General features: G+C 36.5%; 1 protein-coding gene across 3 annotated transcripts in view; it reads right to left on the bottom strand.

The window, feature by feature from the left end:
- Sytl5 (synaptotagmin like 5) overlaps positions 1-17,273 on the bottom strand; it is a 240,223-nt gene that overhangs the window by 61,985 nt on the left and 160,965 nt on the right. For all 3 annotated transcript variants that reach the window (XM_047536026.1, XM_047536027.1, XM_047536028.1), the window contains exons 4-5: positions 3,205-3,320; positions 1,277-1,385 (exon numbers count right to left, since the gene is read on the bottom strand). In XM_047536026.1, the coding sequence (XP_047391982.1) occupies positions 1,277-1,385; positions 3,205-3,320 (225 nt within the window). The remainder of the gene's footprint in view (positions 1-1,276; positions 1,386-3,204; positions 3,321-17,273) is intronic.

Raw genomic sequence — 17,273 nt, 5'->3', positions numbered from 1 at the left:
CCAAACTCTGCTTAGCTCTGTAAACTACTCTGTGATGCCTGGGCTGGGATCTGCAAATGGTAGCTCCTAGCAGCACTTGTGGGCTATGAATTACTTACTCAATCAACCATTGATTGTTTTTCAGGAATCAGGCACTATGCTAGATATTGCAACACAAAAGCAAAGATGCTACTGGTCTAGCACAGAAAGAGCTTACATTTAAGTGAGTGAGAATGGGGAGGTCAGAGGCATAAGCACAAGGCATTGTGGGAGTCCTGAAGTGAGATAAAGGGATTCAGTGTGAAATGAAGGACTGATACCTGGGATAGGACACTTAGGAGACTTTGGATTATCTTTCCCATTCGTCTCTGCTAAGTAATGAAGATGTGGTTAATCAAGAGTGTTTGAGTTAGATGACATTTAGAGTTAATTCCCACTCAGAGTTCAGGATTCTAAAAAAAAAAAAAAAATCCCAGGCATTTTTTAAGAGCCAGATAAAGGTTGAGACACTGTCAGCATTTCAGGCTGGCTTCTGCTGAGACAACGAAGCAATGGTACCTAGAAAGAATCATAACGTGATTTGGCACATAGAACTCTTGCTACCTTGGCCACAAAACAGGCCAATAGCTGCCTCAGAAACAAAGACTGTAAAATACAGAGCTATGACATAGCAATTTGACTTTTGGTCCTTAGAGTCTGCATGGGGGCTACTCTTCTAGATGAATTCTTTTGCCCCCAGGTCACCCGTGCCTTCTGGCATCTTGCTTCCCTGTGTATCTCCCATTCCTATTTTTAGTACTTGACACATGTATTTGCTTTCTGAATTAAGTTCAGGTGGCTAAATGTGATTTTTTTTTCCTTTAAGGAAGCCTGAATTTTAAAGAGGGGATGTAATATGTTAAGCTCAAATAAAACATCTTTGATTTGGGTATATTATATACCAACACTCAGGTTGGAGAGGAGGGGTATTGGCATCCTACAACAAAGGCAGTCATCACCTGTTTATAGATAATACTGGCCCTGACATAAAACCTTCTACGTAGAAGTAATGGGAACAGACATGTGAAATAAAAGAACTCTTACACGCTTAGGTCAGCAGGGACTTTTATTTACCAAAAGTTGAAAGTAATTAAAACTGCATTTCCTGAGAAGAATGCTAAGAAAATGTTACTTCAGTTGAGTCTCTGGACCTCCTCTGGGTCACTGAAGTGATAACAGACTTGAAAAACTAAGGAGTCTTTATTTCAGAGATGTCTGAATAAAAATTAAATTTTCCCTTCAGTAAGGTATTTCTTACCCTTTTCTCTTGGTCCCATCATGGCTGGCCTTCTGCCCAACAGAAGGCAAAGTGTCTGACTTCCCCACATCCTGGCGGGTTTGCTCTTGGCTTCGTACGTCTTCAGATCCTCATTAAAAACAATCAGAAGACAAGTTTACACACAAAATGGCCAGGGATGAAAGCAAATTTCTTCCCCCCACCTTCTTTTAAAATACTTATTTGAATTTTTTTTCTTTTCTTTCTTTTTTTTTTTTTGGCACTGGGAATTGAACTCAGGGATGCTTTTCCACTGAACTACATCTGAAGCCCTTGTTTTTAATTAATTAATTAATTTATTTATTTGAGACTGGGTCTCACTAAGCTACTTGCTAAGTTGCTGAGGCTGGCCTCAAACTTGCAATCCTTGTGCCTCAGTCTCTTGATTTGCATGGATTAAAGGTGTGTGCCCCCATGGCCAATGAGTGCAAATTTCTACTCTGCAGTCACTGTTCTAGATTACCACAAGACAAAGATTCTTGTGCTAATCCAGAAAAGTAAATGCAGAGTAAATGGCAATGACATGTCCACCCCAAATTGCTCAGGTACACAGTAATTTCTAACTTGTCAAAATATTCCAGAATTAACTAAGGACTAAGATCAGGATTTGTCTGTGGGAAGTTTGCTAGGATACAGTTTCTAGGGAAATAAGTATATTAACCCTCTATAGAGGTTTGTAGGGCCAGGGAGTCTGGGTTCATGACAACTTCAAATTCCCAGAAACTGAGTTCTAGCATGAGATTATAATAATGGTAACCTTACTTCTGAGCACATGAGCCAGACATCCTGGGAGGGCACCTGTTACCCATCTGTGAAAGCCTTTCCTGGAAAGTTCCACACCCAGAAATGGCAATGGAATCAGTTCCAGGCCTCCCAGTGCAGTCTGCCAGACTTAAAGACAAGTGCACTAGCTGTCCATGAAAGGGATAGGCCAGAAGATGCCTGCCTCACTTTTATTACTGTGCATGAGAAATATGCTCCCAAGGCCAAATTTCACTCAATGTTTAACCAATTAAATTGTAGTTTGAATGCACAAAAAAGCATTCTGAAGGAGTTATTTGCATTTGGGGCCAGTATAATTCTTCATTGAGCACAACTGTCCTACATATTTCTGGTCATTTAGCATCTCTGGCTCCTGCCCACTAAATGTCATCAACTCAACCTAGTTGTTGTGACAACCAGATATGCCCCTTTGCATTTCTAAATGCCCATTTAGGAAACAGGACTGTAGTGCACAATATCAATGTTTTGTCAAGAACCAAGGATTAGCCAGGCATGGTGGTGCACACCTGTGATCCCAGTGGCTCGGGAGGCTGAGGCAGGAGGATCGGGAGTTCAAAGCCAGCCTCAGCAAAAGCAAGGCACTAGGCAACTCATTGAGACCTTGTCTCTGAATAAAATACATAATAGGGCTGGGGATGTGGCTCAGTGGTTCAGTGCCCCTGCGTTCAATCCCTGGTACCAAAAAATAAATAAATAAGTAAATAAAACCAGGGTTTAGAAAAAGCATCATTTAAATAAAATACATCTGAAATAAAACATCGAAAAATCAAGAATTGCTTTCACAGTGTGAATCATTTTATTCACCTGTTTTATGTTACATTCTTGGATATTTAGTAAAATATTAGAGGTTCATTCAGGAAGAGAAGTGTCTGTGATGAAGATAAATGGCCCCTTTCAAAATCTCAGCATTTTATATATACAGAAAATCAGTATGAATCTTCTTTTTCACTACATTCCTCTTTCTTTCTATGAATTACATATTCCGATTCCATGCTACTGAGGTGTGAAATAACCTTAGGGAATCAGAAATTCACCTGTGCTCATTTGCTCCATAACACAAGGAGGTTATTTAGCACGCCGAAATGAAGATGAGAACAGTTTTGAAAGCAAATCATTGCTTTAGTTACCTGGACTTCTTCTTAAGATGGACTGCCGGACAACATCAGTGCCCAGAACATTCACTTGCTTGAAACGCTTTGCCTTTTCTTCAAAGAACCATTCACCAGTTATAATCCTTAGCTGCCTACTCAAGGGAAAAGGGAAGAGTATTAAAATTTGATTATTCAGCTGCATAATTAACTCTCAAAAATGCCTAATGAAGTAAAAATAGCTAGTTATTTATAGAGTCAATCTCAATCTCTGTAGTATTTTATAGTTAAAATAAAAGACACTACTGTATTAATCAAATATACGGTATACTATCTGCTAGATACTTGCTAATGGCTCTTCATACTTCATCTGTTTTGATTCATAACCACTTGTGTAAATCCCTATTTTATAGTTGAGGAAACAGAGACCTACAGCAATAAAATGGCGTGTTTCACATCACACAGCTGGTAAATAGTAGAGCTAGAGTCCCCTCCCAAATAGGCTCAAGTTCTTACCTGCTGTTAGTGGGGAAATGATTTTTTTTTTTTTTTTTTTTTTTTTTGTACAAGGGATTGAACCCCAGGGCACTTAATTACGGAGCCACATCCCCAGCCGTTTTTTTTTTTTTAATTTAGTTGTAGATGGACACAATATCCTTACTTTATTTATTTATGTGGTTCTAAGCATTAAATCCAGTGCCTCACACATGCGAGGCAAGTGCTCTTCCACTGACCTACAACCCCAGCCCCTATTTATTTTTTATTTTGAGACAAGGTCTCACTAAGTTGCTTAGGGCTTCTCTAAGTTGCTGAGGTTGGCTTTGAACTTACAATCCTCTTGCCCTCAGCCTCCTGAGCAGCTGGGATTACAGGGGTGCACCATTATACCCCAGTGGGGAAGTGATCTTTGATGTAAGCAATGAGGAACAAGTGAAGGTTCTGAATAATTTAGGGATTGCAATTAGACTCAACTTTAAATTTTCTTTACCCCTTTTCTTTTCTTCTCTCTTGCTTTTTTGTTTGTTTGGTGTGTGTGTGTGTGTGTGTGTGTGCTGGGGATGGAACCCAGGGTCTTATACCTGCTAAGCAAGTGCTCTCTTTACCTCTGCACTACACCCCAGCCTAGAAGGATTTCTTTTTTTTTTCTTTTTCTTTTTTTTTTATTGTAAACAAATGGGATACATGTTGTTTCTCTGTTTGTACATAGAGTAAAGGCATACCATTTGTGTAATCATAAATTTACATAGGGTAATGTTGTCTGATTCATTCTGTTATTTTTTCCCTTCCCTCCCACCCCTCCCACCCCTCTTTTCCCTCTATACAGTCCTTCCTTCCTCCATTCTTGTCCCTCTCCCTAACCCTAACTCTAACCCTAACACTAACCCATCCCACACCCCATTATGTGTCATCATCCACTTATTAGTGATATCACTCATCCTTTGGTTTTTTGAGATTGGCTTATCTCACTTAGCATGATATTCTCCAATTTCATCCATTTGCCTGCAAATGCCATAATTTTATCATTCTTTATGGCTGAGTAATATTCCATTGTATATATATACCACAGTTTCTTTATCCATTCATCAATTGAAGGACATCTAGGTTGGTTCCACAATCTGGCTATTGTGAACTGAGCAGCTATGAACATTGATGTGGCTGTATCTCTGTAATATGCTGATTTTAAGTCCTTTCTTGATGTAACACAAACACTGGATTATAGTGGAGAATAAAGACAGGTTGGCTATTGCAGTAGCCCAGGACAGAGGTGACAGAATCCATGCTAGGGTAATGGTAAGATTAACAGACATGTTCAAAATGCAGGCAATAGAAGAGCCTGCCTGGATTTTGTCATCAACCAAAAGTTATGCTGGAAAGGATCTTTGAGTAGCTCTTTCCATCTTTAAAGCCCTACCTGCAATGGCTATGTGAAATCACCTCCCATCTTCCCTCCTGAAATGACTATAACCCTCTTCTTTATTTGCACTTCTCCTATGACCTAAAACATTTTTAACTTTATTTTAGAGTTATTTCTGCCCAGGCTTTCCAATGCCTACTGGGCTCTAGGCTCCCTGAGAGACAATTTCTGTCTGATCCATCTTTCTTCCTGGTACCCAGAAGAGAGTTTTTCATAAACTGTGTTCTCAAGTACTACTTTAAAAATGAATGACTGACTATTCCCCACCACTTTTAACACATTCCTCTTCTTTTCACGTCCTCACAGTCCTCAGTACTATCAGTGGCATGAAGGCAAGAATCTTGGCTGTGCTAGTCACCATCTCTAGGAGAAGTACTTGGCACTGTGCTTGGTAAATATTTGTGGAATGAATTAGGACATTCAGAATTCAACCTATAGCAGCTGTGCTGCTGTAAAATCTATTTTGAGCCTGGTGTGGAGGCACACACCTATAAACCCAGTGACTTGGGAGGCCGAAGCAGGGAGGATTGCAAGTTCAAGACCAGCCTCAGTAAATTAGAGAAACCCTGTCACAAAATAAAAAATAAAAAGGGCTAGGGATGTGGCTCAGTGGTAAAGAATTCCTGGGTTCAATCCCTAGTACTGCGATAAATAAAGTCTCTTCTCAAGCTTACAAAGAGTATTTTAACAACCATAGAAGTCATTCAGTAGTCTAAACAGATTTCTAATTAAAAACAAAGAAAAGTAGTTAGCTAATTAAGGTACATTCTGAGAATGGTAAATAGGCCAGTGTGACTAGGGTAGGGAGTTTGTGGATGAGAGCAGTGGAAAGGTAGGTTTGGGGCCATGTAATGGAAGTCTGAGTGACATGCAAAGGAACTGGAATGTCACTGTGGAGACGATGGGATACTCAGGCAGTTTTTTAAAAGTTAAGACTGAATGATGTAATCTCTGGGGAAATATAAGAAAAGGGAGAAACAAGAAGAACCAAGCGGGCCAATTAGGAAGTTATTGCAACAGACAGGAGAGGAAAGGATGAAGATATAAATCAGGGTATCAGGGGCAAAAAGAAAGATAAAGATACTTCAGTCATTGAAGATGAGAATTAGCAAGAATTGGTGATAAGTTGAATATGGTGGCTGAGAAAAAAGGCAGAGTCAAATAGAGATATCTAGCCTTAGAGTATTATATCCATAAGATTCAGCAATTGATTAGACTTACAAATCTGTAGCTGGATCACAAATATAAAAATCATTTCAGAAAAATATGTCAACCTTGTCCCCCACAGCAATTACCATGAAATCCTTCTGAATATAAGTGACAAAGGCAAGTTATACATGGAACACAGTTCCAGAACTGGGGAAAAAGTAAAAATATTAACCTTGGAGAAAGCATTCATTGAAAGGTAAGACCACAGTATGTTCACCTCAGATTTCCTTCCAAGTGACTACATCACCTATTGAGAAGCACAGACTGTAAGAGTATATCATATCTAAAAAAGTTAACCTACCAAAACCAAAAGGCTTGAATAGGTTAAATTATTTCTGGGTGCATTTCAAGTGATCCATGCATTTATACTTATGTTGGAAATCCAGGTGGTAATTGTGGTATGTAAATGTTAAAGATGTCCTCTCAAGATTACTGCCACCAAACACTAATGTAGGTACTGGTGATATCAGATTTTTCAGATTGAATTAAGTTGCTAATTAGTTAACCTTAGAATAGCAAATGATCCTGGATTATTCCTGCGGGCCCAAGGTAATCACATGAGGCTTTAAAAATGGAGGAAGAAGCAGAAGTCAGAAGAGACACCCCAAAATGGAAAGTCAGATTGCAAATGTGAGGCTCAATATGCTGAGGGGACTCTGAGATATGGAGATCTTACAGGCAAGGAATGGAGAGAGAGGCCTCGAGGAATTAAGGGTGGTTCTCAGTTAATATCCAATAAGGAAATGGCGACTTCATTCATACAGTCACAGGGAACTGGATTCTGCCTACGAGAGTGTTTTTGGAATTAGGTTCTTCCAGAGCCGCTTTATAAGAGTTCAATCAGTTGATACCTTGATCTCAGTCTTGTGGAACCAGGAGTAGAAAAACTAGCCAAGCCAATCTAGACTTCCAAGCTACAGAATGATCAGATAATAACTTTGTGTTGTCTTAAGCTGCCAAATTGTGATAATTAGTTAAGCTGACAATAGAAAAGTACTATGATAATTAAACACAGTTATTTATTTTAAAATTCAACTCAGGAAGGATTTGCACATGTTGCAGGAAGATAATAAGAAAAATTCAGAAGCACAATAGGGCAGAGATGGGCACACTGTGATCTGTGGGTCAGATTCACCCCACTCTCTATTTTGTCCAACATGCAAATTAGGAAATGGTTTTTACATTTTTAAATGACTGGAAAAAACCCCTGAAAGAATATTTCATGACAGAAGAAAATTAGATGAAATTCAAAATTGAGTGTTTTTAAATAAAGTTTTATTGGAAGATAGTGAGGCTTAAATATTTAAGTGTTGTTTCTGGCTGCTCATGTGCCACAACCACAAAGTTGAGTAGTTGAGCAATAGACCACATGGCCTAAAAGGCCTAAAATATTTACTCTCTGGTGTTTTAGGATAAGAAAAAGGCTTGTCAAAGGCTTGTTTACACAAAATAAAAAAGAACAAAGGGGAATAATATATATAGCTCAGGGGTTGAAAACCACCCAGTAGTGACATGCCAAGATCTTAGCTCTTTTTTTCTTTTTTTTAGTATGTTCTTGGGATAAGGTACAGAGTGGATTATATGATGATAGTAGTTTCATGTATGACAGGAGAAAGTGGGACACTTCTGGTATTCATGTCCCAGAAAATGGGCCTCCATATCACCTTTGCCACAGACATCTAGAGCTGCCAACACCTAACACATATAAAATCTTTCCAGAATTGTTAGTCATTGCCTCTCCCTCTCCTTGTATTTGCTTAACTCAGATATGCACTTGAGTCATTTGTCACTTCAGAATTTCAAAACATCAGAACAAACTCTTGGGATTATACCTTTGTCACCTGTTCAAGTCCTGGAGGTAGGTAGAGGCTTGGCAGAATAACAGGAAATGAGTACATACCAGGTATTGTACTCAAATAATGTATCAAACACTGTGAACCATAAAGTAGCTATTATTCTCAGTTTACAGACAAGGAAACTAAAGCTCACATGTGTTAAATAATTTTCCAAAAGTTATAAAAGTATTATGGCAGAGATAGGATTTATACTGAAAGCCTATACTCTTTACATTTGGAAACACTGTCAGAAGAGAATTTATACCTGCCAACTTTAACAAGGATTTGAGGCGTGTGAAAACCTATGGAAAGCAAGGAATAATACATTTCATGTATGTGTGTGTGTATATGTTTTGAAGGCAGAGCTGTTGGAATAAAGAGAGGCAAAGAGAAGAGAAAACCAATGTGACACCCACTATATATTTTATATCCCTCTCTACCACATTCAGTCTAGTATTTGTAAAACTCAAGGCTTGAAATAGACTGTTTCCTCTACGTTGTACTCTAAAGAATGGGTTTGACTGCGATTACAGTGAGTTATACTCACTATTTGTGAATAATGATTACTGAGTATTCAGAATTTGTTAAGTCCTGATTTTATTTGACATTAAACTCCTGGGACCTCAAATCATCACTTGGAAACTTATATCAACATGAATCCAAGTTAGATTCTCTTTGGATTTAGAAAACATGTAATTTTGTCCTAAAAAAGGAATAATGACCAATAAATTCACTTTGTTCTTTTATGTACTGTTAACTTTTTTTTTTTTTTGGTACCAGGGATTGAATCCAGGGATGCTTAACCACTGAACCACTTTCCCAGTCATTTTTATTTTTTTTATTTTGAGACAGGGTCTAGCTGAGTTGCTTAGGGCCCTGCTAAGTTGCTGAGACTGGTTTTGAACTCACAATGCTCCTGTCTCAGCTTCCTGAACCACTGGAATTACAGTGTGTCCCACCTCACCCAGTTTACTGTTAACTATTGGAGACATCTGAGATAAGATGCTTATTAGAAATGCTGAGATATTTTTCTTCTATTATTTGTAAGGAAATGAATTTGAATTATTTATAAATGAATTCAATATACTGCACGTATTTATTGTATTCCTACTATGTGTCAGGTCCTGTGTTTAGGACTAAAAATACAGAGGTGAAGAAGACAAATGAAGACCCTCTCCATAAGGTGATGATGATCTAGGTTTATTCCTTTCTTCCTTCCCAAGCAGGAAAATGAAAAGAAATCCTTAGGCACATTATGGTAAAACTACAGACCACTTATAAAGAGAACATCTAAAATGTAATGAGGGAAGTAAAAGGAAACCAATTACCTACAAAGGAAGAGCAATTGGAATGACAGTTGATTTTCAAAAGCAATAATGAAAGACAGAAGTCAGTAAAATGATATATTCAAAGTTCCAGAAAAAAAAAAAAACAGCTGTCAATCTAGAATGTACTATCCACTGTTTAGGAATAATGATGAAATAAAGAATTTTTCAGCAAAATAAAAACTGAGATAATTTATTACCAATAGATGCTCACTTAAGGAAACTTTAAACACCATCTTTCAGGAAGAGATAAAATACAGCTGACTTATAAAAAGCAATGGTGAACAATGAAATTGAAAAATGTACATAAATATAAACAAATGATATGTACACAAAATTAATATTGAAATTGTTGGATTAAACAATAAGGTTTATCTAAAATACAGGAAAAACTTATATGCCGGCCAGTAAGGAGATGTTTACAGTTTAAGGATACTGAACTCCCTTTATTGATCAGAAGAAAGGTAAAACCATTGACTTGCAAAATTAAATATAAAAGTTGTAATTTCTAGGGTAACCACTGAAAATTAAAAAAGCATATAATACCTACACCAGTAGAAAGGATAAAATAGAATGAGAAAAATGTACTTCAATTGAACTATAGATAATATAAATAAATGCAAATATTGCAGTAATAACAATGGATATGTTCACTGAACCCTATTATTTAAGAATATTGTCAGTTTGACTTTTAACACTACATATAGACATATTTATACAGGATATATAATATATGGTATGTATTATAGTAAATATTTAAATACATACAACATATTTTTGAGTAGCATATATATCATATGCAGGAGATTCACTTTAAACACATAAACACTGAAAATGTTTCAGTGGAAACATTTATGGAAAAATATATAATATGCCAACATTAACCAAAATAAATTTTATTTAGTTGTATTTGTAACAGACAAAATAGACTTAAGGCATCTGGAACAAGAGAAGGATGTCCATTGTTAGCACATTTATTTAATAGTACTTGAAATTCTAGCCAGAGCAATCAGGCAAGAGAAGGAAATAAAAGGGATAAAAACAGAAAAGTAAGAAGGCAAATTATGACTGTTTGCAGATGCTATGATACTAAGAAGATAAAAAAAAAACTCCAGCAAAAGACTGCTAGAGCTAATAAACCAATTCAGCAAAATAGCAGGGTACAAAGTCAACATACAAAAATCAATAGTTTTCCTATATACCAACATTGAATCTGCTGAGAAAGAAATCAGGAAAACAATCTCATTCATAATAGCTTAAAATAAAATAACTAGGAATAAATCTCACCAAGGAGGTGAAAGAACACTACAGTGAAAACTATAGAACATTAAAGAAAGAGACTGAAGAAGACACAAGAATATGTTAAGACTTCCCATATTCATGATTAGGCAGAATTAATCTTGTAAAAATAGCCATACTATCAAAAGCAACACACAGATTCAATGCAATCCCCATGAAAATACCAATGACATTTTTCATAGAACAAGAAAAAGCAGTCCCCAAATACATTTGGAAGAATAAAAGATCCAGAATAGCCAAAGCAATTTTAAGCCAAAAAAGCAATGCTAGAGGCATCACAATAACCAGACTTCAAATTACACTACGAAGCTATAGTAACAAAACTGCACATTACTGACATAAAAACATACACATAAACCAGTGGTAAAAAATAGAGGACAAAGAGACAAACCCACATAGGTATAGTCATCAAATCTTTGACAAAGGTGCCAAAAACATACACTAGGGAAAAGACAGTCTTTTAAACAAATGGTGCTGGGACAACTGGTTATCAATATGTAGAAGAATGAAACTAGACCCTTACCTCTCATCCTGCACAAAATCAACTCAAAATGAATCAAAGACCTAGGAATTAGACTAGAAGAAAACATAGGGTCGACATTCCAGCTTTTAGGCACAGGCAATAACTTTCTCAATAGGATCCCTAGAAAGCTCTGGATAATGCCAAGAGTTTATAAATGGGAGAGCATCAACTTAAAAAGCTTCTGTACAGCAAAGGAAAAATTAGGAACATGAGGAGAGAGCCTACAGAATGGGAGAAAGTCTTTGCTAGCTACTCCTCTGACAGAGGATTAATATCCAGAATATATAACAAACTCGAAAAGCCTAATACCAAAGAACCAAATAATCCAATCAATAAATGAGCAAATAAATTAAACAGGCAATTCTCAAAAGAAGAAATACAAATGGCCAACAAATATATGAAAAAAATGTTCAATATCATTACTAATTAGGGAAATATAAATCAAAACTATTCTGACATTTATTTCACTGCAGTCACAATGGCAGTCATCAAGAATACAAATAATAATAGTTAGGTGCACTGGCACACACCTGTAATCCCAACAGGTTGGGAGGCTGAGGCAAGAGGATTTGGAGTTCAAAGCCAGCCTCAGCAACTTAGCAAGGCCCTAAGCAACTCAGAGAGACCTTGTCTCTAAATAAATTATAAAAAAGGGTTGGGGATGTGACTCAGTAGTTGAGTGCCCCTGGATTCAGTCCCCAGTAGCAAAAGAGAGAGAGAGAGAATACAAATAATAACAAATGGTGGAAAGGATATGGGAAAAAGAGGAACACTTTTACATTTTTGCTGGGACTGTAAATTAGTATAACTTCTATGGAAATCAGTATGGCAGTTCCTCAAAAGACTAGGCATGGAACCACCACATGACCCAGCTATAACACTTCTTGGTATTTATCCTGAAGAATTAAAGTCAACACACTACAGTGATACATGCATACCCACGTTTATAGAAGCACAATTCACAATAGTCAAATTATGGAACCAACCTAGGTGTCCATTAATGGATAGATGGATAAAGAAAATGGGGTATATAAACATAATAAATAATAATGAAGTAATGTCATTTACAGGAAAATGGATGAACTAGAGACCATTATGTTAAGCAAAATAATCCAACTCAGAAGGTCAGGAATCCTATGTTTTCTCTCATGTGTGGAAGTTAGAGAGGAAAAAGGGGATAAGTGGTGTGTGTGTGTGGGAGGGAGGAGGTCTCATGAAAATCAAAGGGAAATTAATAGAATAGAGGAAAGAGACCAGGGTGTTAGAGAAAGGGAGGGAGGGGGAAGTGCTGGAGACTGATACTGGCCAACTATATTGTTAGGTTGTGTGCATGTATGAATATGTAACAACCAATCCCACCATTAGGTACAACTATAATGTGCCAATAAAAATGTGGAAAAAATAGATTTAAGACAAAGGCACTTCTAGAGATGAAGAGGGCCATAAAGAATACCTCCAAATTAATAAGGTAAAAACCAGTGATCTAATACAATTATGCTAAACAGAAAGAGTCATATCACAAAAGGAATTACAAAAGCAATAAACATAATAAAAAGCTATCCATCCTCATTAGTAATTGGAACAATCCTAATTAAAACAATAGGGAGATTAATTTGAAAAAATTTAAAAATTCTCATGATACCAAGTGCTGGTAAGATTACAAAGCAAAGAAAACCCTTATATAATACTGGTGAAGTTTAATTTGGTACAACCCTAAAAACAAATTTAATACTGTTTTATAAAGTTGAAAAAGCTCATAGCATTTGCTGTGCAATTCCATCCTAGTTAAACACTCTGCAGTAGTCTTCACAAACATTTGTGGCAGAGAGTGAGAAACATTTTACATCAGAATCCAGAAAATAAATAAACAGATGTATATGTACATATATAAGTATATATGTATTTGTACACATACGTGTATATGTAGATAACATTTTCTATTCTATTCCATTTTTTAAATACTGATTACAATCTACAAATGTGTCATGATGTACAGATTTAAAAATCCCACCCTAGGGTATACATGATAAAAATTTTGCCCTAGCCAAATATGGTGGCATACACCCGTAATCCCATCCACTCAGGAGGCTGAGGCAGGAGGATCACAAGTTGGAGGCTAGCCTCAGCAACTTAGCAAGACCTTACCTCAAAATAAAAAAAAGTTAAAAAGGGTTGGGAATGTATCTCAGTGGTGGAATGTCCCCCAGTACTGCCAAAGGAAAAATAAATTACAAAAGAATGCATGTAGTATGATTTTCATTTCTATAATGTTCCAAAAAATAAAACTAGAAAATACATTACTTAGGGAAATACCCCAATACAGTAAAACCATAAAGGAATGAAAAATGCAAAACAAGAATGTGTTAATTTTTTTTTTTTTGTGGTATAAAGGATTGAACCCAGGGGCACTCTACAACAGAACTTCATCCCCAGTCATTTCAATATGGTAATTTGAATTCGCCATTCTCCTGCCTCAGCCTCCTGAGCTGCTGGGATTACAGGCATGTGCCATCTTGCCTGGTTGAATGTGTTGATTCTTAAACTAGATGATGAATACACAGGTATTCTTTTTAATACTGTTTCAACTTTACGTAAATATTATAGAGTCTTTGATAGGTATGATATTTTCACACTTGAAAAAAATCTTCCTAGTTTATGTAGGCTTAAGGTACCGATCTCCCAGTGAACAAATTATTCTAAAAAAGGGTAGGGACTCTTGTATATAACTGATAGTCATTGTAAAATAGCCCATCAAGGCACCCCAAACAGCTTCTTGCCTTTCCATATAATGCTGGGTCAATGTGGGATTACTGATGTGAAATCTCTCCTTTGCAGTCATATTATAAAAATTTTCTAAACTAAGGGTCAATTTTGAAATAACTATGTAGCAACTGAAGGTACTCACCAGGAAGACCAGGAACCTTACTATGGTTGAATATGTTGCGATACCTATTTATTTTGATGAAGGAAAACACATGACAGAGGAACCATGGGCAGTGTCACTCAGGGAGAGGACACTTGAAAGGATTTACTATAGGATTTGGGTTCATGTTGATAATTCTGGGAAGAGTTGACGGGATCAGGAATTTTCTCTGGATTAAGTGATGTCAGGAAGTGGGGACAATTCTATGACTGGTGTATCAATAAACTTTAACTAGTAGAAAGGTAGACTAGAGCAAGGCTAAAGTTGTAACTGATAAGAAAACAGGTGATTCATGTTAGCTAAGAAAGAGGGTGTGGTACTCTGTGGCATGGAGGGTTCCCTTGTGTTTGTTTATGCTTAGACAAGATCATGATGCATTCTTGTTTTCTCCCAATTCACTGTGGTTGTAGAATGATTTTGCAACAGCTGGTGCTCTGAGATTTTGTCCAACAGAACACCATACCCACCTATGAGTGTCAACTCCTAACAACACCAACACTGACATGTGTCAGACCACTTTCTAGGTGTCAGGGACCATACCGCTCTTTCTCATAATGAAGAACTATACATTCCTCCTGTGCTCTCACTGTGTATGTGCTATCCATTGGCACTAGTTTTTCTTAAGATTTTTTTTTTAAATGTTTATTTCTTTTATTTAAACTTTTTCACTTTAAAAAATATTAGTGCATTATAATTATATATAACATTGGGGTTCATTTTGACATAATTATACAAGCATGGAATATAATTACTTTAATCAGTCCTCAGTACTTCCCCATTCCCTACCTTCCTCCCCCAACCTCCGTTCCCTTTCCTAATTGATATGGTGCTTTTTTGCAGGGAGGGGGTTCTTCTTAGTTATATCTGACAGTAGAAGCCTTTTTGATAAAAGTAAACAAGCATGACATATATCTTATTCTAATTAGGACCCCATTCTTGTGGGTGGGCACAATGATGGGGTTCACACATATTTTCATATGTGTACATAGAAATATTATGTTAGATTTATTCTACTGTCTTTCCTATTCCCATCCTTTCTCCCTTCCCTTCATTCTCTTTGTCTAATCCAATGAACTTTTATTCTCCACCCCCCCTTATGGTGTGTTAGCATCTGCATATCAGAACATTCAGTCTTTGTGTTTTGGGGATTGGCTTATTTCACTTAGCATGATGGTCTCTAGATGGATCCATTTACTGGCAAATGTCATATTTCAAGGTTTTTTTAATACACACTCTTATATTTCATCTATTTCATTATATTTCATTGATTGATATAATCATTACCAGTGTTAAAAAAAGCAGGCTCTTCCTACATCATGTTAAGCAAAATATTGCATGTTCTTTGTCATATGTGGAGATAAAAAAAAAAAGAAGATGACCTGAAAGTAGGATAGGGATTACTAGGGACTGGGAAGGAAGTCTGGGGAGGAGAGGGATAGAGGGACAAGTGGACAAGGATAAAAGAAGGGTGAATGGACATGATCATTCCATGATGTATAGATATATGGAAATGACACAGTGAATCCTATTAATTAATATGTATTAATAATTATAGTACTAAAAAATAGCATCATGAGATGTCACAGCATGACATGGATACAAGATCAGTTAATCAATACCATATTAAAGGTATTCATTTTTGGTGACTTTTTATGTTATTATCTTTGGGGTCCTTTGGGGATCAATTGGGTGCTAATTAAGAAAAATAATCATTATGACAACCTTTGTGTTAGATGGCAACTGCCTCAGCTAACATGATCACGTGGAATTTTACAGATCTTAATGAGATAGCAAAATGAACCAATTGGTCGGGTCAAGGTCCCTTTCATTCTGTTTCTACAGAGTTAGTTTTTAAAGTAGAACTATAGCAGCCAACTTGTTGAATCAGATTGGAGAAAATGTCAGGAACTGCTCAGCTCATTTTAATAGGTAGCCTCCCCTCCATCAGTCCCTGCTGTAATCATTTCAGGGCTTCAGAAATAAAATCTCTTTACTTTTATCCAATCCAAGGTAAATGACAATAAAGGCTGTTCTTCCAGCTGATTAGAGAATGAGTCACTTTCTGACTCATCTCATCTCTTAGAGGTCAGGGTGGGAATTTCAATTTTATGGTCTATTAAACATAGAGATAGCCCAGTGGGGCTGTAACAGTCTCTCATAACAAACAAAGGGTGTGCACACTGGCAATAAAATATCATTCATACTTTCTTTTTGAAAAGTGCTCTATGAATAGCAAACAAGATTCTTCCAATACTGACAAATAATTTTAGTCTCTGGGATCAGTCACACTGGTAGCTGGAATATTGGAGGGTAGTATACTCTGATTTTCACTTTGAAAGTTAAGCATGGGTTTTGATATACTAAATTAAACACCTATCATATAAATTTCCAATGGTTGCAGGAGGATATAATTATAAGTGAGTTGTTGTTTCAGAGGTAAAGAATCACACATTAAAGCTGTTTTCTCCTTAGGACACTTAAATGTGTTTAGACAGAATTTTATTTATGGATGAAATGATAAATTAGTAGACTCACCTTCCTCCTTAGACTATGAAACCACTGAGGGTAGTCCATGTTTTATTCAACATTGTGTGCTTAGCCCCTTGTATAACAACAGGTTATCAATTAATGTGCAGGAGGGATGAATGGAAGGGTCTATGGATAGATCAATTGGATAGGTGGATGGTTGGTTTTATTTAATTATTGTTTCACCAATAAGAGGAGTGCAATCGATTCAGAAGGTTTTTATTAAGGCAGTAACATGTTCCATGAAAAACAGAATTTTCAATTTGTTGTTACTTATTCTTACACATTCTGACAACAACTTGTCTTATGGTTATATCTTTCTGTGATAGTTAAAAATTGCCTTTGTTCAGGGGATAAATGTATCTGGTATGACTCATTGTTTTAAACCCCTGTTCCTGACAGGAAAAAAAAAAAAAACTACATTTGTTTCAGTTGCTCAAGCCTGAAATGCTGTAAGTAGAAGCCATTTGTCCATTTGTTCATCAGTTCATTTTCTTACTCATCCAACCATTCATCTATTCATTTAACACATATATATTGAGTACTTATTCTA

The sequence above is a fragment of the Sciurus carolinensis genome, chromosome X, assembly GCF_902686445.1.
Source record: "Sciurus carolinensis chromosome X, mSciCar1.2, whole genome shotgun sequence".
Lineage (NCBI taxonomy): Eukaryota > Metazoa > Chordata > Mammalia > Rodentia > Sciuridae > Sciurus > Sciurus carolinensis.
The sequence above is the reverse complement of the archived record's forward strand: the minus strand, read 5'-3'. Positions and strand labels throughout refer to the sequence as shown.